This window comes from Hyaena hyaena, unplaced genomic scaffold (genome assembly GCF_003009895.1).
Source record: "Hyaena hyaena isolate Hyena2069 unplaced genomic scaffold, ASM300989v1 scaffold_173, whole genome shotgun sequence".
In the NCBI taxonomy this organism is placed as follows: Eukaryota; Metazoa; Chordata; class Mammalia; order Carnivora; family Hyaenidae; genus Hyaena; species Hyaena hyaena.
The window spans coordinates 764,241-787,157 of NW_024080805.1; the positions used below are offsets into that span (position 1 = coordinate 764,241).

A 22,917-nucleotide genomic window follows, 5' to 3' on the forward strand; every position below is an offset into this window, starting at 1 on the left:
ACTATATTCTATCCTTGTATGTTCTATTAATCTGTAAATTAGAAATTAGATCTAGGGAGATGCCTGGGTGGCTCGGTCAGTTAAATGTCTGACTCTGGATTTTGGCTCAGGTCATGATCTCACAGTTCATGGGTTCAAGTCTCGAATCAGGCTTACTGCTATCAGCACAGATCAGGCTTCAAATCCTCTGTCCCCCTATGTCTCTGCCCCTCCCCATCTTGTTCTCTCTCTTTCTCTCAAAAATAAATAAAATATAAAAAACTTGTAAATATTTTTAAGGAAAGAAATTAGATTTAGGAACTTGATTAAATTCAGGTTCAAATTTTTTTTCCCATTGGGAAGTACCTTTTTGTGTACTTCCCACGTCTTGACCCTCAAAACAATAATCATTTATTTTTCCCATAAATTTGCAGTATTTATAACTCTTGATTATACCACAATAGTTAAACATTAGTTCACTCCTATTTTTAAATAGAAAATCTGGTTTACTTACAACAGGTCATGAAGCTTCTAAGTTTGGCAGCACCCCCTTTTTGTTTTTCCTCTTGCCATTTTCAGACAGAAATTTTTTTCGCTGGGAAGCTTACAAAGTGATAAAAATGTGAACTATAAATCCTTCAGGGAAAAATCAGCAAAATCAAAGTATATTTAAGGAAAACAGGCCCCTGCTTTACCTTAATCTTGTAAGGTAAACAAAGAAACAAAGTATGATGCAAGCAATATGGCTGAGGAAACCAGGGCTTAATGGTGGTCTCAACAGTAATGCAAGGGAGAAGAAAAATAGATAATAAATAATAACTGTTGTTTTCACACTAAAGTTTTTACCATTGTCTTTGGTGTGAAAAGAGAGGATACATACATATCTCTCCTTCATTTTCCAACCCCTACCAGTGTCTAGCTCAGTCTTTGTTACTAGGGGCTTAGCAAGTGGTTCAGTATCCATCCTTAGCAAAGATAACCCTCATCTGGATGGTTGGCCAAGTATTACTGTTTTATAAAAAACTACTGCACAAATCATTAAAGAAACTCCATAAGGCTATTACTATTGCCAGCATTCTCATGCCTTGTGTCTGCTTGGATCTGATAGGATTTTTTCGATATTTCCATCCTTCACTAGCAACAGTGCTTTGCATAGCATACGAAAGTTTGCACATTTTAATACTTACTGCAATCCAACTCTAATGAGGAATTAATGTGTATCCACACTTTTAAGAAATCAAATTTTCAGCCTTTATTTATTGCATAAGTCCAGGGAGGGGGGGTAGGTAAATAGTTCCAATTTGTTACAGAAAAAGAAAAAAATATATTTATAACTTGAAACCTTCAGGATAATCAAAGCAATTGTCTTACCCATGGAAACTGTCCCAAAATGGGACAGCTACTAATGGCACCTTCCAAATTCTGCTCTGTCCTTTACAGCAATAGGTCTATTCTTTACACTAATGAAACTAGTAGAGTTTAAGCCTTTAGAGATCATGCAATTCAATCCTATTACATAGCTGATGAAAATGAGACCCAGAAAACATAAATGACTTGCCTAAGATCACATAACCAGTTAACAGAAGAGTAGAACTCGAAGCCAGGATTTTTGGATCCCCAAATTAATACTATTTCCATCATCATACGCTTGTTTCCATCATCCCACATCAATTGTCTCAACAAGTAATCATAGGATGTTCATGGCTGCATGGAACAAGTCTGGACTTTTTTTTTTTTAGTTTATTTTGAGAGAGAGAGAGAGAGATATAGCATGAGTGGGGGAAGGGCAGAGAGAGAGGGAGAGACAGAGAGAATCCCAAGCCGACTCCACACTGTCAGCACAGAGCTGGACACCATGTGGGGCCTGAACACACCAACCATGAGATCGTGACCAGAGGTAAAATCAAGTGCAGGAGACTTACCCTACTGAGCTACCCGGGTGTCCTGAAGTCTGGTCCTTTTGAAAGAGAAGTCAGTGTCAAAAGCATACAGCTCAGAGAGTATCCAGAAAGATTTATCTTCTAGTGCTCATTTCCTGAATGAGGGTGATCAGAGAATTAAGTACTTACCCTAGAACCTATCCCAAGCAACCACCACTTTATGAGTTCTTAATAATTATCTGTGAATAAACATTGAATGAATTTCACCTACATGAACTTCCATAATAAAATACAGTGATCATAGAAGCCCAACAGTTTAGCTCATGACCCAGGGAAGTCAGTTGCTCTGTATGGGAATACAGTTTCAATCTATTTACAGGTATCCCTTGAGCGTCCGTTGTGTTTAGGCTCCATTAAAAATTAAGAAAAAAAGAGGATAATGGCCGTCACTTCTTACAGTTATTGTATTGTGAAGGTTAAATGAGATAAAACGTGGAAAAGGTTTGGCAATGCACCTAGCACATAACTGAACTAAATGATCGTAATTAAAATGCTTAGGCTCCCTGAGTGGCATGTTACATATCAGAACACGTGTTAAGTACACCACGAGAAGGTTGTATTAGATAAGGATTGCTGGTTTGGCAGGCAATCTAGCTTCCAAACGTGTAAGATTTCCTGAGATACAGGGAGGGTACACTTAATCTCTAACTACCACTCAATATCAACAGGAGACAACACTTCAAGCATGTGAAACAGATACCCATTCCAAATCTCTCTTCCGACTCTATTTCAAAATAAACAAAACCAAATAGTCATTTATTTCAAAATGAATAACATACAAGACTAAGCGGGCCCGGCAAAAAACGGCTCAGCCCCGCCCGCTCCGGAGTAACCCGGGAGACCACGACACCTCCCAGACGCTTCCAGTTTGAATTAACGGAAGGGACCTTACGGGCGAGCCCAGAGCAGCGGGCGACGGGGGTGCCCAACACCCGCCTTTAAAATCACGGGTTGGCCGCCCGGCCTCGCAAGAGTCCTCGCCCACCGCGCCTCCACCCCCAGGGTCCGAGGCCAATACTCCTTGTAAATCCTGATTTCTCCGCCACAGCTACCTCAACAGGCGAGCGGCGGACAGCCTGCTACGTCACGTCGGCGCCGCGCCACCTGGCAGGCCCCCGTCTCCGGCTCCTCCTCCTCCCGGCGCCCGCGCCGCTTTCTGGAAGGTTCGTGAAGGCGGTGGGCGCGTTCCGTTACCCCGCGGGCGGCCGGCCGGAATCCGGGTCCATCCGTCCTCCCCAAGCGCCCGCAGGCCCAGCCAAGTTTGCCATGCCGGAGAACGTGGCTCCCCGGAGCGGGGCGCCCGCCGGGACTGCCGGCGGCCGCAACAAAAGCGCCTATCAGGATCGTGACAAGCCGGCCCAGATTCGCTTCAGCAACATCTCCGCGGCCAAAGGTATCATTCGCTGGGTCTGACCTGCGGCCGTGTGGGTCGAGTTCTGCACTCTCATTCTGATCTTGGGTTGCTGAGGCTCATTTTCTGTTCCTTGAGATCTTGTCTGTCCAGTGAAAGAGGGAAAGATCCCTTTGTGCAGGGATCTGTGCTGTTTTCTGCCGGTAATTCCCAGAGCCTAGTATGGGGACCATTGGACTGGCCCCATTCTGGGTCTTACACGCGAAATTTTTCGTCCTCGGTCGCTCATCACACTTGAGTAGGAGGCGGCTGAGGCCCCCCCCCCCCCAACACTGCAGGCCCTTGGGATCTGACACCATAGCCCCGTCGCTTATCTGCTGATTGGTTCCAATGGTAGAATGTTGTTTGCACAATGCATTTGTTTTCTCTTCCTTGTAAGGTACCACTTAAGTCCGCTTTTGGCGCAGCCGATGAACTTACCGCTTACGTTGGGGCGGGGCCCTTTGTATTGGGCTGTGGGGAAGACGTTCCCGTCCTGTTTGGGAACTTGGAAAACTGGGCTGTGCTATTACGTTCTCTCCGCATGTGCAACCAAAGAAACACGTCTAGAAATGTGGACAGTATGTTTTCGTTTTGTAGAATATTTTGGTGGATGGTAGAAAGGAAGACCCGAGTTACTATTCTCTCCGTGGCTTTGTGAGGTTGGACCTTTAGCCAGGGTTTCCTCACCCATAAATTAAGGAAAATGTTCGCTCCTCTTTAGAGTTGTGAGAATTAAGAGTAGTCGAGTTGAATAAAAGAGTCTAGAAGGAAAAATGAGAACGAAGGCTTAGAGATCTTACCTAATGTGTGTTGAGTATTGAAATACAGTGAGTATCCATCACAGAATAAAGTGCATGAAGACGTCAGAGGTGAGTTTGGAAGAGTAGAATGGGGCCAGTCTTGAAGAGCCTAGTGAGCAGAGGCCACATGAATTATATCAGTGAACTTGACCTTTTTAAATGAAGAGAACTCAGAGACCACTGGTTTTTCCAAATCAGACAGAACCCAACACACTTGATCGAAGAAATCAAGCAGAAACACTGCTTAAGTTTAGGTGCATTTTTTGTTTAATTCAGGGAGCCAAGTTTTATTTAGATGTTATCTAATACACGTGCCCCCCCCACCAAATTGGTTGATAATATGGGGAAAAGTTTAGTAGTATTCAGCGTGAGTCATTTAACAGATAGTACTGTGTGCCACACAGTATATTAAACATTAGACAGTTTTAGAGAGGTAAACAGTCTAAAATCTTTTTTTTTTTTTTATAGTGTGTATTTTCTAACTTCTTGTAGGTGAATGTCTGAGTTTGGAGTTTGTTTTCTTTCAGTAAAATCAACCCCCAACATGGGGCTTGAACTCACCACTACTCTAAGAGTCATATATTCTACCCACTGAGCCAGCCAGGCGGCCCCCCGCCATGTGAGGGCATTCTTAAAGAGAATTGGTCTGCTTGTAGAATTATGGCCATACATAGTGTATGTAGTGAGTACACTACAGTGGCCTGAAAGTGTTACATTGATTTTAAATTGTAGCAAATAATTTCTCTAAAGGTCTTTATTATTCACACAGTAGAGGGGGAAGTATTAATGCTGGTTGTGGAGTATACAATGATTAGGGCACAGTCTCAGCCTTGTGTATATGGGGTGAGGTGGTGTGTGAGGAAGGGGAGGGTCTAATTATTTGTCTTGAGCTTGTCAAAGAAAAGGGGATTTGACTTGACTGTTCATCACATCTAATTTTTCTTAGAAAATAGTAAATGGATTATTAAAATGAAAACATTCTTAGGGACAAATAGTAAGCAGCTTTGAAATGGTAGACTGTATATCCAGATATTTCGTAATGTATGATGTTGACAGAAAGCTAGGGTTTTAGTTTTGGGTTTTTGTTTGGGTTAACATTTGGGCTTTTTGTTTGTTTTGGTTTATTTGGTGGCAGGGGTGAAAAGTGTCTAAAGGGTATTTTACTGTGGGCTATATATATAGTAGCTTCATATTAGTAGACAAAACTCTTTACCCTCAGAAGTTACTCTCTACAGTTAGAGACAGAATAGACAAGTGGAATTATATAGCATATTAGGAAATTTAAAGGACTGGAGAAAATAGTCTTCAGACTACATTGTACTTATTTTGATATTTAGAGGAAGGTCAGGTAAATCCTCAATTTGTTCTGTCACAGGTAGGGCATAAATATTATTTACAGTGATTTTATCAACAAAAGGTGAAATGTCATACAATTAAAGGAATTATTGTTTCCAGTAGATTATTATTAAACAATGAATTTTGTTCAGTGAACACAGTCTAAACAGTCGTATACCATATCCTAATAAGGACAAAATGATCATTTGAAAGGATGAATATTTTGCTTTTTTTTTTTTAAGAGTCTTGATTTCTTCTGTTTACAGCTGTTGCTGATGCTATTAGAACAAGCCTTGGACCAAAAGGAATGGATAAAATGGTAAAAACCTGACTTTCTTGATACATATTGAGTGCTACTGTCCACACAGCATAATCTCAATAGAGGGTTAGGATGTGCTGCTTAAAAAATAAAAGTATTAAAAAGGTATTTTTGGAAGGTTAGAATAATAGTAGATTGCTTTGGAGTGAGAAGGACTTAACTATAATTCGTATCTTGTTTGACGCTTTTAACATGGAAAGTATGTCTGCCAGAGTAGTTGTCTGTTGTTTTGGAAACATGGAAAGTGTAGTAAAGCTATAGCTATGAGCACTTGAGTTCAGTGTTTCTTATTGATAAGTAACTGCGACTTTCTGTGGATTTGTAGAACTTCACTTCTTCTTTGACCTTGGTTGACTGCTGGCATAAAACATTTCAGTGGATTTCAGTAACTTTTGAGAAATACACCCTCAAATTCAGTGATTAAAATCCAGAATGAGAGTTAAGGAACAATATGAAGGATTGTCTTGATGATACAGGGTCATTATTCCCTCTCAATATTTTAAAATCTGTCCCTGCTAGTAGTGCTGTGCCCTTTGTTGAGAATATGAAGAAAGAAGTTACTGTGTCAACTGTGAGAAGGGTGTTCATTATGTTCATGATGCTCTGTTTTTTGGAGATCCATGGTATCATTTCTGACTATGAATGAATATGAACCCAGGAACAATAGTAATTATATCTAGTGTCTACATTCCTTCGCTTCAAACAAATAAAAAATAGAGTAAAGCCAAGTATTGCACTTGTGAAGTTAAGCTCTTGCCGTATGTTAAGTCATTATACTAACATAAGGGAAGAAAATTTGAAATTAAGCTCCGTTGTAAGCTATGCAAACATAAATTAACTTTTCTACTAAGAAGTTTTAAAGTTAGTAGAGCTTTTAGGGTGTTATAGTACTGGGTAAAGAAAACAATTTTTAAAATACAGCATTTTCAACAATCAAAACTTCCAGATTCAAGATGGAAAAGGCGATGTGACCATTACAAATGATGGTGCCACGATTCTGAAACAAATGCAAGTGTTACATCCAGCAGCCAGAATGGTAAGTATAATTTTAGATGAGGTGGGTTTTTTAAGTGTATTGTCTGATATTTGTAAACAGTTAAGATTGTTTACATTGTATTATTTAAGCATTGTGAATTTATTTTCTTTACGTTACCATGTTTTTAGGATGCATTGTGTGCCCAACATTGTGCTCTTCAGTGCAAGGTTGTAATTCCTTGTCCACAGGAGTGTGTCAGGTAGTTGAGGAAAAAGGAGATAAAAACATGAAATGATAGTATGCAGTAGACTGGTATATATGACCAGTCCTGTTTATTTCGCAAAAATTCTCTACGTATGTTTGATACTCTCTGCAAATATCCTGAGAATTTAGACATCCTAAAAATGTATTTATACAAGATTTTATGTGTTAAGCTAAGTGGAATAACACAACATAATGAAAACTTAGGTACCGAGAAAAGGAATTTGTGGAAGAGATTTCTTGTGTTCATTTTACTCTCTTTAACCTAAGCAATACGGATGTGTGAGTGTCTGAGATTTACAGTACCAAAAATGTCCTCCCTGTTTCCTCCAGCAGAGTAAACTTTTTAAAACGCTAGAGTTTTTAATTTTAATAGTTGATAACTTAGGAAGGTTTTGAGTATTTCATTGCTTTTTTTTTTTTTTTTTTGGTCAACACAGAGGTGTAATTGAGTACTTCTTTGGGTTAATTTGCCAGTCCCCTCTGTTTGAAATGAAGTGACTAGAATTTTTGTGTGCTATTCAGTTAAAGGGAAAAAAATGATATGAATTATTAGCTCAGTGGGTGTTAGTTGGAAGAGAGCAACATAATCTTAATTGTGTGTAAAATAAATCACGTGTCTAAACTTAAACTGTTCATTAAAAATAATTACCAGTTCAGCTAAATGTGATGATGATTCCAGTGTCAAGTGAGAAGTCGCCATATCTCCATAGAAAAGAAATTTCTATCAGGAAGTATGTTTTATTATGTAAAGTTGACTTTTGGAGCAACTCAAGTTATACTTACACATCAATTCAGATAAGCTCCCAGAGGACTCCAAACTGACACTTGAGTCATCTAGAATACCGCGTTTTTTAGCTTCTAAGTCTACAACATTATGCTTTCTGACAGGAACATTTTTAATAGCTCAGAAGAAAAAATTTACAGCCTGAACTAGAAATCATAATGTAATTTCTTACAGAGAGTAGATAAGCGGAATTTTTTGTGTCACAAATATATCAGTCGTTTTAAAATGAAACCTAAGAAGTCAAGAATTTAATAAAATTTACAGTGTTGATGGGAGTAAAATTGTTTTGTGACACTGATAGGAAGGCTATTCATTTTCTATTTCAATTAGATGTTACTGGGTCCTCACATTTCTCATTGAGCAACTTATTAGCACATTCTGTTTACTTAGCTGGTGGAGCTGTCCAAAGCACAAGATATAGAAGCAGGAGATGGCACCACATCAGTGGTCATCATTGCTGGCTCTCTTTTAGATTCCTGTACCAAGCTTCTTCAGAAAGGTGGGTAGGACATTGGATGTGTTTTTACTAAATAAAGGTCAAAAGTTGTTAAGTAATAGATTTGATGATTTGGAATAACAGATCTTTTAATTAGGAATTTTTAGTTTAATTTTTGCTGTGTTTATCATATGAATAAAAAAATTTTTTTCTTGTACTTTTTTCTTTTTTTAAACCAAGCTTCATTTTGAATGGAACTTGTTTGAATTTTCCTTTTCTAAAATAAGTTGTACAAATCAGGAGACTGTAGATGCTGGCGAGGATGTGGAGAAATGGGCACCCTCCTACGCTGTTGGTGGGAATGTAAACTGGTGCAGCCCCGCTGGAAAACAGTGTGGAGATTCCTCAAAAAATTAACAGTAGAACTCCCCTAGGATCCCAGCAATAGCACTGCTGGGAATTTACCCAAGGGATACAGGAATGCTGATGCATAGGGGCCCCCAATGCATCATAGCAGCACTCTCAACAATAGCCAAAGTATGGAAAAAGCCCACAAATGGATCAAGAAGGTGTGGTTTATCTATACAATGGAATAGTACATGGCAATGAGAAAGAATGTAATCTAGCCATGTGTAGCAACATGGATGGAATTTGAGGGTGTTACTCTCAGCAAAATAAGTCAGGCAGAGAAGGACAGATACCATATACTTTGACTTATAAGTGGAACAGGGGAAACTTAACAGAGGACCATGGGGGAGAAGAAGGGGAAAAAATCGTTGGGGAGAGGGAGGGAGGCAAACCATTAGAGACTCTTGAATACTGAGGGCTGATGGGAGTGAGGGAGAGGGGAAGGGGGGTGATGGGCATGGAGGAGGGAACTTGCTGCGATGAGCACTGGTTGTTATATGGAAACCAAGTTGACGATAAATTAAAAAATGATAATAAAATAAGTTGTAATGACATTACTTATCTTAGGCTCTAAATGAGAATGGTGATTTGGGAGAGAGAGTTCTACTGGTAAATACTGCTTAATCATAGTAGTGACTCTCCAGTCACTGATTCTGCTTCTAACCTAGATTGGTGATGTTTTGAAAAGTATAAAATTTGGCTTTGGTCTTAAATATCATAAGTGCAACATTCTATTCCAAATTAAATGGAAGTTAATTATTAGCCATAATACCAGCTAAGGTTGTTCAGACCATTTTATTTATAATTGAAGCCTCAGTTTAGATAATTTAAAAAGTATGTCTGCTTTAGGGCACTGGATGGCTCTGTTCGTTAAGTATCCAACTCTTGATTTCAACTCAGGTCATGATTTCATGGTTTGTGAGATCAAGCCTTACATTGGGCTCTGCGAACAGCATGGAGCCTGCTTGGGATTCTCTCTCCTCTCTTGCTGCCCTTCCCCTGCTTACACATGTTCTTCTGCTCTCTCTTTATCTCTCGCTAACTCTTTTTCAAACTAAACTTTCAAAAAAATTTTTAAATTATGACTGCTTTGAAATTATAACGAATGGAAAGTTTCTATTTATAATATATGTCAGGTGTACTTTATATGTTAACGAAATTTTAACAAACAGGGATTCATCCAACCATCATTTCTGAGTCATTCCAGAAGGCTTTGGAAAAGGGTATTGAAATCTTGACTGACATGTCTCGACCTGTGGAATTGAGTGACAGAGAAACTTTATTAAATAGTGCTACCACTTCATTGAACTCAAAGGTGAGACCAGTACTAAGGAACCATTGTAAAATTATATTTTAAAGCTTATTAAGAATTGCAACTCCTACGTCGTGATTTTTGGTGTTAAACAGTTCATTAATGTTATATCTGGAGTGTATAGGTAACTGAAATAATTTGTACAACTAGATTAGTTAAAGTCAAATTTCCTTCTTCAAGTCTTTTAAATACATTATGTCCCCATTTTACATATGGGAAAATAGATGTAGTGAAGTTAACTAATCCAAGACCTATCAATAAGGGGTAAGTTGAGGGGCACTTAAATGGCTCAATCAGTTAAGTGTCCGACTTCAGCTTGGGTCACGATCTCATGGTGGTTGAGTTTGAGCCTCAAATCAGTCTCTCTTCTGTCAGCACAGAGCCTCTGATTGGCCCTCTGTCCCCCTCTCTCTGCCCCTCCGCCACTCGTGCTCTCTCATAAATAAGTAAAAAATAAGGGTTAAGTTGAAATTGGAAACCGGGACAGGTTTGCCCATCCATAGTCCCTCTTAACTAATAATCAATGCTGCTTTTCTTAATTTTAAAGTTTGAAGACTGATTTTTTTTTTTTAAGAATTTCTTGTACATTCAAGGTTAACTGTTTTCTGTCACATTCTCTTCACTCCTGCCACATTTTCCCCATTTTTTTCATCATTGTATCAATACATTCCATTTATTTAAATGGGAGCTAGATAGTGTTAGTCACATACGTGATACTGTTGAATGTCCACAGTTGTGACATAGAATAGCATGATTATAAGCATTGGTCCTAAAGTCTAGACTGATTGGGTTTAGCACTGGGTTCGTCACTGGACTAAGCTATGTGACTCTTTGAATTTCTTCATCTGAAGATTGAATGAGTATATAAATGTTATGGGCTAAGGTCATTTTAGATCATCATCTACATAAAGTTAATTTGGCTTCTGGATTTCCTATAGAATTATTAGTAATCTACACAATGCATTTACTAAATTAATAAAACAGGAAAGCAAGCATACATATTTTTGTGCCTTTGGTGACTGAAAACATGAGTGGACAAGACAGTTCATATGGAATGTTGTCTATGTTCCTTCCCTCTCTTCCTCTGCAACCCAAGAAAAGTGGTTAAGATTACTTCTTGAAAATCTTTGTCATTAAAGAACTAGGATTTTTTTTCTGTTGTGAAGCTGACTTTATTATTTTTTAATTCTAGGTTGTCTCTCAGTATTCAAGTCTGCTTTCTCCAATGAGCGTAAATGCAGTGATGAAAGTGATTGACCCAGCCACCGCTACTAGTGTAGATCTGAGAGACATTAAAATAGTTAAGAAACTTGGGTAAGCAAATCTGATTTTAACTTTAGTAAAAATTAAGGGGTCCCTGAGTGGCTCAGTCTGTTAAGCATTTGTCTCTTGATAACTGGCTCAGGTTATGATCTCATGGTTCATGCGTTTGAGCCCCATGTTAAGGACGTCAGCACAGAGCCTGGTTGGGATTCTCCTGTCTCCTCTCTCTGTTTCTCCATCACTTGCTTTCAAAAATGAACTTTTTAAAGAAAAATTAATTTTAAGAAAGTTTATTAATGTGGAATCTGGAGAGTTTATCAGGGCAAAGCAGTAGTGTGATCAAAGTTAAGTAATGGGGCACTAAAAAGTGTGACTCCCATTTTATTTGATGATTTTTGATCTATTAGTGATCTATTTTTTAATCGTTATTTCTCTCAGATTTTGTTTGGCTTACTGTATTTTTTTCTTTATTTATTTTGAGAGAGGAAACGGGGGGAAGAGGCAGAGAGAATCATAAGCAAGCTCCATATTCAGCATGGAACCTGACATGGGCCCTCAGTCTCATGACTGAGATCATGACTTGATCCTAAATCAAGAGTCAGATGCTCAACTGACTGAGCCACCCATGAGTGACCTTATTAACAATCTGCTAAACTTAACAGATTTCTACCCCTCTGTTAACTATCTCCTTGTTTTCTTTTTTCTTAGTGGAACGATTGATGACTGTGAGCTGGTGGAGGGGCTGGTACTTACTCAAAAGGTGGCAAATTCTGGCATAACCAGAGTTGAAAAGGCTAAGATTGGGCTTATTCAGTTTTGCTTATCTGCTCCCAAAACCGATGTAAGTAAGAATAAATGAAACAGGTTTCTTGTTCATGTGTTAACTTTTTAATAGCTCAGACTTGTTAATATAAAAACAGAAAACACTGATACTAGTAATAAAAATCATGGGTTTCAAAAGTAATAAAATTGAGGGGGCACCTGGATGGCTCAGTCAGTTAAGTATCTGACTAGCTCAGGGCACGGGTTCACAGTTCTTCAGTTTGAGCCTCGAAGCAGGCTTTGCTATTAGTGCAGAGCCCACTTTGGATCCTCTGTCTTTCTCCCTCTCTCTCTCGCTCTTTCTCTCTCTCACACTCTCAAAAATAAAATATTTTTAAAAAATTAAAATTGAGACCAAAGTAGAAATTGTTGATGACAGGCATGACAAACCTATAGCTTCAGTTGGCCGTCATTGAACTAAGTTCATAGATGAAGGCAAATAGCAATAGAGGCTATGTATGAAATAGGTGATGGAAAAGATATAGTGTAAGTGGAATTTCTAGGTTCTGTTTAGGTTTCTGAGAAACTTCCACCCACCATACAGCAGCAGACAGATCTTTTGTCCTACATTATCACAAATGAAATTAAACCAGATTACTATTTATACTCTAAAGAAATGTTTTTAAAGGTGTTTTCCTATTTTTTATTCGTAAGTGCCATTTCCAAAAGGGGGTGGTTGATCTTGTCACTTCGCTCTGACTTGTTTGCATTTTACATTGTATTGTATTACAAGTTTCTTGTTTAATCCTGTGTTTCCCAAAAGTTTAACCCATAGAAAAATTAATGTTGTTTTATGTACCATTGATTAACATTTGTCCTTGATACCTCCTCGCAGTATACCAGTTTTTCGTGTTTTTTTTTTAATAACAAGCCATAAAGTAAAAAGTATGCAACTGAAATTATTTCAGGCATGCATATATATCTGTATGAAGAAAATTGACATATTCAGAAAATAGGATAATCATTTTACAATTACCAAAAACGTACTTTCAAAAAACATAAGACAACAAGGTGTAGAGATGAAAGTTAAAGACCTGAGTTAAGGTTGGTGTATATTCATCTTCCTAGATCTTTTCTAGGTGTGCATGTATGATTTCTAACATGGTATGATTTTGGTTGAATTTACATGATATGTGATATTTCCATTAAAAATCTTCTTCACTAAAAATCTCTTATAGCAAAAAAAAAAAACCTCCTACAAGGCAATTTATTAATATGTTATTTTTTTTTTCTCAACAGATGGATAACCAAATAGTAGTTTCTGACTATGTCCAGATGGACCGAGTGCTGCGGGAGGAGAGAGCCTATATTCTAAATTTAGTGAAGCAAATTAAAAAAACAGGATGTAATGTCCTTCTCATACAGAAGTCTATTCTGAGGTATGGGGCTATTTCTTTTGTTCACTTTTTTTTTAATATATACTTGAGAGAAAGCGTGTGAGAGGGGAGAGGTTCAGAGAGAGAGACAGAGGATCCAAAGTGGGCTGCATGCTGACAGCAGCACACAAACCATGAGATCATGACCTGAGCCGAACTCCAGTGCTCAAAACAACTGGGCAACCCAGGCAGCCCTCTTTTGTTACCTTTTTTTTTTCCTTAATCTTTTGCTCACTTTTTAATGATCATTTATTTTGGATCCCCTTTAGCAATTGTTTAAGAAACATTCAAAGTGAGTAAATCACTGGAAATCTAAGGTGAATCTTCATTGAAGGGACAACATTGTATTCTGATAATCCTGTAGATTGTCTTCCATTGTGATGATTTAAATGTGTGTGATGATTGAACTGTGGAGTACACAGTTGCTCTTGAACAACTTGGGTTTGAATTGTGGGCCCACTTACATATGATTGGGGTGGGGTTTTTTGTTTTTTTACAGTGCTTTAAATGTATTTTCTTAGTGGCTTTTAAAAGTTTTTTTTGTTTGTTTTTTAATTCTGAGAGAGAGAACGTGAGCAGGGGAAGGTCAGAAAGAGAGGGAGATACAGAATCTGAAGCAGGCTCCAGGCTTTGAGCTAGCTGTTAGCATAGAGCCCGATGTGGGGCTCGAGCCCATAAACCATGAGATCATGACCTGAGCTGAAGTCGGACACTTAACTGACTGAGCCACCCAGGCACCCTGCTTTTTAAAGTTTTATTTAAGTAATCTCTACACTGAATTTGCAGCTCAAACTCATGACCTTGAGATCAAGAATCCCGTGTTCTTCTGACTAAGCCAGCCAGGCACTCCTCTTCGTGATTTTCTTAACATTTTCTTTCCTCTAGCTGTAATAAGAATACAGCAAAGGGTGCCTGGGTGGCTTAGTTGGTTGTGCATTAGACTTTTGATTTCAGCTAGGTAATGATCTTAGTTAGTGGATTTGAGCCCCACATCAGGCTCTGTGCTGAGTTCAGAGTCGGCTTGGGATTCTCCCTTTTTGTCCCTCTCCTGGTATTCATTCTCTCTCTCTCAAAAAAAGTTTTTAAAAAGAATACAGCATATACTACTTGTAACATACAAAATATTGATTGTTCATGCTTTCCAAAAGGCTCTGATCTTTGGATTAAGTTAAATTTGGGGGAAGTCAGGACATCTGGGTGGCTCATTTGGTTGAGCATCCAGCATTTGATTTTGGCGCATGTCATGATCCCAGGGTTGTGAGATTGAGCCCTGTGTCAGGTTTGTGCTGAGTATGGAGCCTGCTTGAGATTTTCTCCTCTACCTCTACCTACCTGCCCTCCTTCCTTGCTCATGTGTGCTCTCTAAAAAAGGGGGAGTCAAAAGTTGTATGTAAATTTTGGGGGTTGTCTGGGTGGCTTGTGTGGTTAAGTGTCCCGATTCTTGGTTTCAGCTCAGGTCATGATCTCATGGTTCACGAGTTTGAGCCCTGCCTCATGTCTATGCTGACAGTGCAGAGTCTGCTTGGGATTCTCTCACTCTGCCCCTGCACAGCCTCCCCCCTCTAATAAATAAATAAGCTTTTAAAAATCTTTAAAAAAAAAAAAAAATCAAATGACAAAATAAAAAGCAGTTGAATGGCAAAGTGGTTTTTATTTTAATCTAGCATTGACATATTCACTGATTTGTATTTCAGAGATGCTCTTAGTGATCTTGCATTACATTTCCTGAACAAAATGAAGATTATGGTGGTTAAGGATATTGAAAGAGAAGACATTGAATTCATTTGTAAGGTAAAATATTTGTAGCATCTATGTGGAAATAGAATCTTAATCAAATGTTGTCTTAATTTGTGGATTTGATCTTTTTCCCAGACAATTGGAACGAAGCCAGTTGCTCATATTGACCAGTTCACTGCCGACATGCTGGGATCAGCTGAGTTAGCTGAGGAGGTCAATTTAAATGGTTCTGGCAAACTGCTAAAGGTAACAGTATTATAATAAGGGATTTTTTTTACCTGGATATTTTGTTTGTTTTAACCCTTATTTCAAATATCTAATTTGGAGTTTGTATGCTAAAGATTACAGGCTGTGCAAGCCCTGGAAAAACAGTTACAATTGTTGTTCGCGGCTCTAACAAATTGGTGATTGAAGAAGCTGAGCGCTCCATTCATGACGCCCTATGTGTTATTCGCTGTTTAGTGAAGAAGAGGTAATATAAGTCACTGAGTAATGTTTTGAGCATTAAATTTCTTCATTTTGAGTGTTTAAGATACAAATAGTAAGTTATTAGAAATAGCTTTCTGATGGACAAACTAAGCTAAAAATGTATTTGTGAATTTCAGAGCTCTTATTGCGGGAGGTGGTGCTCCAGAGATAGAATTGGCCCTACGGTTAACTGAATATTCACGAACCTTGAGTGGCATGGAATCCTACTGCGTCCGTGCTTTTGCAGATGCTATGGAAGTCATTCCATCTACACTAGCTGAAAATGCTGGCTTGAATCCCATTTCTACAGTAACAGAACTAAGAAACCGGCATGCCCAAGGAGAAAAAACTACTGGCATTAATGTCCGAAAGGTAATAATTTAGTCTTTAGTTATTGCAAGAAAAATGTTGATTAAGATTTTAAAAGCTTCATAATCATCTATTGAAAGAAAAACTTTGTAACTAAAAGTTATCTTGGATTTTGGGGCACCTGGCTGTCTTGGTCAAAAGAGCATGTGACTCTTGATCTCTGAATTGTGATTTTGAGCCCCACATTAGGTGTAGAGATTACTTTTTTTAAAAAAGTAATCTTGGATTTAAATATGAGACCTGCAGATTAATTGATTTAGGCCATTGAGTAAGAATGAAAATGATGCCTTAACTGAAAAGTATTCTTTATTATTCTGGTACTTATAGATTGTGTAACTGTTAGTGAGTTACTTGGTCTGTGCTTCAGTTTCCTCAGTTGTAAAAACAAAGACAATAATTTCCTCAAAAGCCTGTTGTGAGGATTGAATGTATTACCAACTAGAAAGCTCTTACTAAGTTGCCTGGCATAGAGTAAACACTATATAAATTTTAACCATTGCTGCTATTGTGGCCAGCAGCCAAGTATGGTTGTATAAGGTAAACACAACAGTAATAATCCCCTTTTGTATTAATATCTCCTTTTATTGAAGAGACAAATAATATATAGTAGGAAAAAAAACTGAAGGTCCTTGGTAGTATTTTCTGAATGATACAGAACTCCAAAGGAAGGGCACTGCCTGGTTAGGGAAAACTTCGTGAAGACACAACTTTGATTGGTAGGGATTGAGGAGATTTCAGGTGGAGAAGCAAATGCTTTACAGGTGAAAGGGGCCAGGAGGTTACTCATTTTGTCTAGTGGCTTATATGTTGGTGATAACAGTGGAATTTAAGTTTGGGAAACTTAGAAAAGAGCTAGAATACACCTTTGAGTGTTGGGGCAGGTATGCGGGGGTTATTTTTAGTCTAGTAGTTGGGAACTGCTAATTTATTTTTTAATCAAAAAGCTAAGATGATGAAAAAGTATTTTAAGGAGGAAAGACTGGAGGCACAGTGGCCTGTTATGGCCATCATAAATTAATGCAATATTGAAAGAAGGGGGACTAAGATAGTGGTAATAACAATTTAAAAGTGGGATTTGAGAGAGATGTAAAGACAGAGCAGAACAGATTTGGCCAGATTTAGAATTAGGATTCAGGGATGGTTTGAGCATTAAAGATCTTACAAAGATTTTAATTAGTATGATTAATTTTTGCCTAGATATTTTTAAGTTAATAGGAGTTGTTTTGGGGTTAGGATTGGGGGGGGGGTCTAGCATTAATTTAGTTGTTTCACATTTTAGTTAAATACAGTCTACAATATAGAGAAGAGCTTAGTAGAGAATATTTTACTTTTGACTACAGCAAGGGAAAACTGGTTTTAAAAGGACTTATTAAGTCATACCAGTAACAATGTAGTTGGTGATGTCAGTAATAATTACAGATACTAAAAGCAATTTATGCTATTTGGCAGGGTGGTATTTCCAACATTTTGGAGGAATTGGTTGTCCAGCCTCTGTTGGTTTCAGTCAGTGCGTTGACTCTAGCAACTGAAACTGTCCGGAGCATTCTGAAAATTGATGATGTGGTAAGTATAGGTTATGAATTTCTCTACAAGATCAAAAAGGCATATTTTTCTAAAGAGTTTTAGGAGGGGAGCAGGGTGGTAAATGATACTTTGTTGGACATCAGGTGATAACAGTTGATATTTTTACAGTCTTTTCTCACTTGTGAAAATTGGAGTGATTTTGTAATTGCCCTAAACCAGCGTTAAAATTTTATCATTACAAGTTGTGGAACTCAAGTTTTTTTCTTGTCAGGTAAACACTCGGTAATCAGATAACCCTGGCCAACTGGCACCATCGCAGCCACTAATGGTGTCTTTGGAGTGGAAGATCACCTTGATGTTCCTTGCTCTTTGGAAGATTGTTTTCCTCTACAAATTCTCGGCCTGGTCTTCCAGTTGGCACTTGCTTGAAATTGTATTGACGCAATTTAATTAAAATATTAAGTGTTTGGTTTCAAAAGGCAGATTATTTGTTGGCTCTTCTCCCCTCAACAGTCTGTTACTTCTGATATTCTTGAAAAACCTATATAAGAAGAGAAAATGGATTCACATTCACCTGCTGATTCTTTTAGGTTTCAGTCCTGGGTACTTTAAGTTGTTTATTTTAAATAAGTATAGAGAATTTTAAATGGCCCTGCTCATCACCCTGGTAAATCCCCATTTACACAAAAATATCAAAGTCTTACTATATGCCATTTTGAAAGTTAACAGTGTAAAAAGATAGTGAAAAATGAAAAATTCCCTTTACTCTATCATCCTAATCTCTTCTTCCAAGAATATAACCATTATTGTGATAATTGGGATTTCTTTTACAAATAAAACTATATACATATATGTATCAAATCTTATTTGTACATAGGGATTCTTAAAATAATCATTTCTTCAGTGGTTTACAATGTCTTCATTGCCTCTGTCCTGATCCAAGCATCATTTTTTGCCATGAGTTATGTAAAATCTCCAGACTAGTCTCTATCCTTGCTTTGACTTCCTTCCAATCAGTTCTGTACACTCTAGTGATTATCAAAAATTTGTCGGGGAACACCTTGGTGGCTCAGTCGGTTAAGCATATGACGTTGGCTCGGGTCATGATCTCATGGTTCAGGAGTTCGAGCCTCGCGTCAGGCTCTGAGCTGTCAGCACAAAGGAGCCTGCTTTGCATTCTGTGTCTGCCACTCTCTCACTCACATTGTCTCTCTCTCTCAAAAATAATTTTTTTTTAATTTGTCAGGCATTCCCATTCATAAGTTTTCATGGCTCCTGACTACTTTTGGATAAAAGACTTTTTTGATACAGACCATAAGTTGGGCCTATACAATCTGGTACCACTTGGCCCACCATCTCCTGTGTTGTATTTCACAAAGATTATTATGAATAAAGGTGGGGCCCTCGATATCCCTGGAAAAATAATTTCAACCAACCAATCTGAAGTTTGTTTTGCATCTGATTACTCATTTAGTTAATGAACTAATTTGGTAGATGATAGGTCTTCATTAAGTCAAATTTTTGTAATCCAAGGGCACCTGAGTGATTTAGTTAAGCGATTGACTTCAGCTCAGGTCATGATCACGGGGTTCATGGATTTGAGCCCTGTGTTGAGCTTTATGGTGACAGCTCTGAGCCTGGAGCCTGCTTCAGATTCTGTGTCTCCCTCTCTGCTCTACCTGCTCACACTTGTCTCTGTCCCTCTCTGTAAACATTTTTTAAAAAGCATTCTAATCCAAATGATTTATATTTGAGCTTTTTTAAAAAATCAGTTACTCAACACAAGGTTTGTAGGCTATACCTAAGCAATAGAAGTTTATATCACAAAATTCTTTTCTTTTTTAATTTTTTTAAAAAAACTTTTTAATGTTTGTTTTTTGAGAGAGTGAAAGAGCGTGCGAGCCAGGGAGGGCAGAGAGGGAGACAAAATCTGAAGCAGGCTCAAGGCTCTGAGCTACCCTCAGAGAGCCTGTTGCAGGGCTCGAGCTCAATCTGCGAGATAGGAACTGAGCTGAAGTTGGACATTCAACTGACTAAGCCACCCAGGTAGCCCTATAAAAGAACTCTTCTAAGACAAACGTTTATTACTCCTTTTTTCTGTTGAATTTGTTTTCATATAAATTAAGCCACTAACCACTTTGTTTAGGGTTTGATTCAAGTTTTACAACAGTTTATGAAATAATCTAAGTTCTATTTTTTAAGGAATGGGAGACCAAATGAGATTGCTCAAAAAAGTTTTATCTAGCTATAATGCTTAAATATTTAAAAGGTGTGCATTAAAAAATGTTTTCTATTTATTTAATGTTTATTTTTGAGAGAGCACAAGCAGGGAAGGGGCAGGGAGAGACAAACAATCCAAAGCAGGCTCCAGGCTCTGAGCTGTCAGCACTGAGCTAGACACGGGGCTTGAACCCACAAATCATGAGATCATGACCTGAGCCAAAGTCCAACACTTAACCAACTGAGCCACCTAGGCTTCCCAAAATGTGTGCTTTTTAATAATGAGAAAGGATATGATTACACCCTAATAGGGCAGAGACTTTGCAGACTTGTTTTTTTCCTCCTGAGTGCTATTCTTAATTCTCATTTTTATTATGAAAATTATCAGATACATAGAAAAGTTTATAAATAGCGCAGACATTATACCCTCTGCCTAAACTTAACAATTGACATTTTGCCATGCAGTCAGGTCTGTAACATGACATTCCTAAAAATCATGATACACAAAATTGTGCAGTAGGAACCATGGGACTTAAAAAAATGTGGTTAAGGGCACAACACTGAAAAACTTCCAATGGCAACAAAAGAAACCTAGTAAAAATAGCTACATACGGAGTGCCTGGATGGCTCAGTTAAGTGCCTGACTCAATTTTGGCTCAGGTCATAATCCAACTGTGAGCGAGTTTGCTTCGCTGGCAGTGCTGGGAATTCTCTGTCCCCTTCTCTCTGCCCCTCCCGTGCTCACTCAAAAAAATAAAAAGCAGGTCTACACGTGTTTCGAAGTTTCTTTTTCGAAATTTACTTACTTGAGGAGCAGACATGGTGAGAGAGAATCACAAGGAGCCTCTGCTCTCACTGTGGAGCCTGAGGCATGGCTCAAAGTAACAAACCTGTGAGATGGTGACCTGAGCCAAAGTCAAGAGTCAGACACTTAACCGACTGAGCCACTCAGGCACCTCGACATGTTAATAATTAAATACATAACTGGGGTGCCTGAGTGGCTCAGTCAGTCGAGCATCCAACTTCGGCTCAGGTCATGATCTCACGGTTCATGGGTTTGATCCCTGCATCAAGCTCTGTGTTGACAGCTAGCTCAGAGCCTGGAGCCTGTTTCAGATTCTGTGTCTCCCTCTCTCTCTCTGACCCTCCCCTGCTCGTTCTCGCTCGCTCTCTCAGCAATAAATAATAATTTAAAAAAAATACATAACTATGTGGGGCACCTCGGTGGCTCAGGTAAGCATATGACTCAGTTTTGACTTCAGTCAACATCTCCCAGTTCATGAGTTTGAGCCCCACATTGGTCACCACACTGACAGTGTGGAGACTTGGGATTCTATTTATCCTTCTCTGTCCCTCCCCTGCTCCGACCTTCTCTCCCAAAATAAATAAACTAAAAAAAATACTATGTTAAATATGCCACATTACCTTGAAAAGCACCTCCTAAACCTTGCTTGTGGCGGTGGATGGAAGTGGCAGCTGTCATTGGAAAGTTGGAGGAGGAGGGTTATCTGACAGATGACAAAGTTGTAACCTGATGTGGATGGATGTAGCTCATGAAGGTGAGTTCATGTACTAATGTATTTGAGATACTGCATGTATGTTTTGTATGTTACTGGGTAGTTTAATTCAGCTGGGTGTCCTTTTCTAAGGAAATCACAAGCATATTTGAAATTAGCATCTTGCTCAGATTGTTCACCTGCTGCTTTAAGATTTCTCTCGACATGTTTACAATGATGTGTCGAAGTGTGGATCCTTTGAGTTCTTTGTTCTTGGATATACAGATTTTTCCAGTGGTCTTGTTGAATTGAGACAATAGGGATCAAAGGTCAGAATGACTAGGGTGGGCTAGAAGTTGTGGCACAAAGTACTATAGAGGAAGCTTCACAGGGGTTCCTCCAGAGGTGTGTGGAGGAGTAGTCTTGAGTTCTTGGCCAAATACTTATTTTTGTATTTGAGGGGTAAAATTGTAAAGTCCATGGAACAACCACTGGAAAGTAGTAGCTGACAGTTTACAAAGAGCCAGGAATAGAGGCTACAGTAAGCAATTGATTGCCTTAGTGTTGAGACTAAAGTTCTAAAATAAAGACTGCCCTAGACTCCTCGTAACAAGATTTGTTTAAAGGATCAAACTAATCCCAAATAACTTATCTATGTATCAGAACAAAACTTAGAACTTTTAATGATAAAATCCACTCAGTACTCTAAAATTCTTGATATATGGCATTCAATAAAAAAGTGTTGGTCATGAAAATGAAAGGACTAACTCAAAGCTGTATGGAGAAACACAGATCTCGATAAAGGTGAATAGATGGTTAACAATGGTTCATAACTTTTTCTCTTCTGTATGATTTAGGAAACATTAACATTTAAAGAAAAATTACCAGTTTAAAAGTAGTACTGTAAATTCAGTTTGTAACTTTTCAGTCTTTCTTCATGCATAATTTCAGAGAATGCATTTAAAAGAATTTGTGTTTTGGGACACACAGTGCATAAAGATGTAATTTTGGGGGCACCTGGGTGGCTCAGTCGGTTAAGCTCAGGTCATGATCTCACGGATTGTGAGCTTGAGCCCCGTATTGAGCTCTGTGCTAACAGCTCAGAGCCTGGAGCCTGCTTCAGATTCTGTCTCCCTTTCTCTGCCCCTCACCCATTCATGCTCTCTCTCTCTCAAAAATAAACATTTTTAAAAAATAGTATGGCAGGGGCACCTGGGTGGCTCAGTTGGTTAAGTGTCTGACTTTGGTTTAGGTCATGATCTCATGGTTTGTGAGTTCTAGCCCATGTCAGGCTCTATGCTGACAGCTCAGAGCCTGGAGCCTGCTTCAGATTCTGTGTCTCTGTCCTTCCCCTACTTGCTTGCTCGCTCGCTCACTCAAAAATAAACATTAAAAAAATTTTTTAAAGTAGTATGGCAGTTCCTCAAAATAAAAGTACAGGGGCGCCTGGGTGGCTTAGTCGGTTAAGCGTCCGACTTTCGCTTAGGTCATGATCTCGCGGTTCGTGGGTTCGAGCCCCACGTCGGTCTCTGTGCTGACTGCCAGCTCGGAGTCTGGAGCCTGTTTCGGATTCTGTCTCCCTCTCTGACCCTCCCCTGCTCACGCTGTCTCTCTCTCTCTGTCTCTCTCTCTCTCGCTCTCTCCTAGAAGTAAATAAAACATTTTTTAAAAATTAAAAAAAAATTAAAAGTATAAT

At 38.6% G+C, this 22,917-nt stretch overlaps 1 protein-coding gene across 1 annotated transcript; it reads left to right on the forward strand.

Moving 5' to 3' along the window:
- The first annotated feature begins 3,043 nt into the window (after nt 1–3,043).
- Nucleotides 3,044–17,983, forward strand: CCT4 (chaperonin containing TCP1 subunit 4). The gene is made up of 14 exons (XM_039240332.1): nt 3,044–3,312; nt 5,714–5,766; nt 6,713–6,802; nt 8,181–8,289; nt 9,807–9,949; nt 11,139–11,260; nt 11,918–12,050; nt 13,271–13,410; nt 15,102–15,198; nt 15,280–15,390; nt 15,486–15,616; nt 15,750–15,984; nt 17,431–17,544; nt 17,777–17,983. The coding sequence occupies exons 1-14, from the start codon at nt 3,186–3,188 to the stop codon at nt 17,789–17,791; spliced, it is 1,620 nt and encodes a 539-aa protein (XP_039096263.1). The 5' UTR covers nt 3,044–3,185; the 3' UTR covers nt 17,792–17,983.
- Nucleotides 17,984–22,917: the final 4,934 nt, after the last annotated feature.

Coding starts and splice junctions, on each gene's coding strand:
- CCT4 (XM_039240332.1), top strand. CDS start 3,186: ATGCCGGAGAACGTGGCTCCCCGGAGCGGGGCGCCCGCCGGGACTGCC. Junction 6,803..8,180: donor TACATCCAGCAGCCAGAATG/GTAAGTATAATT, acceptor CTGTTTACTTAG/CTGGTGGAGCTGTCCAAAGC. Junction 11,261..11,917: donor AAAATAGTTAAGAAACTTGG/GTAAGCAAATCT, acceptor CTTTTTTCTTAG/TGGAACGATTGATGACTGTG.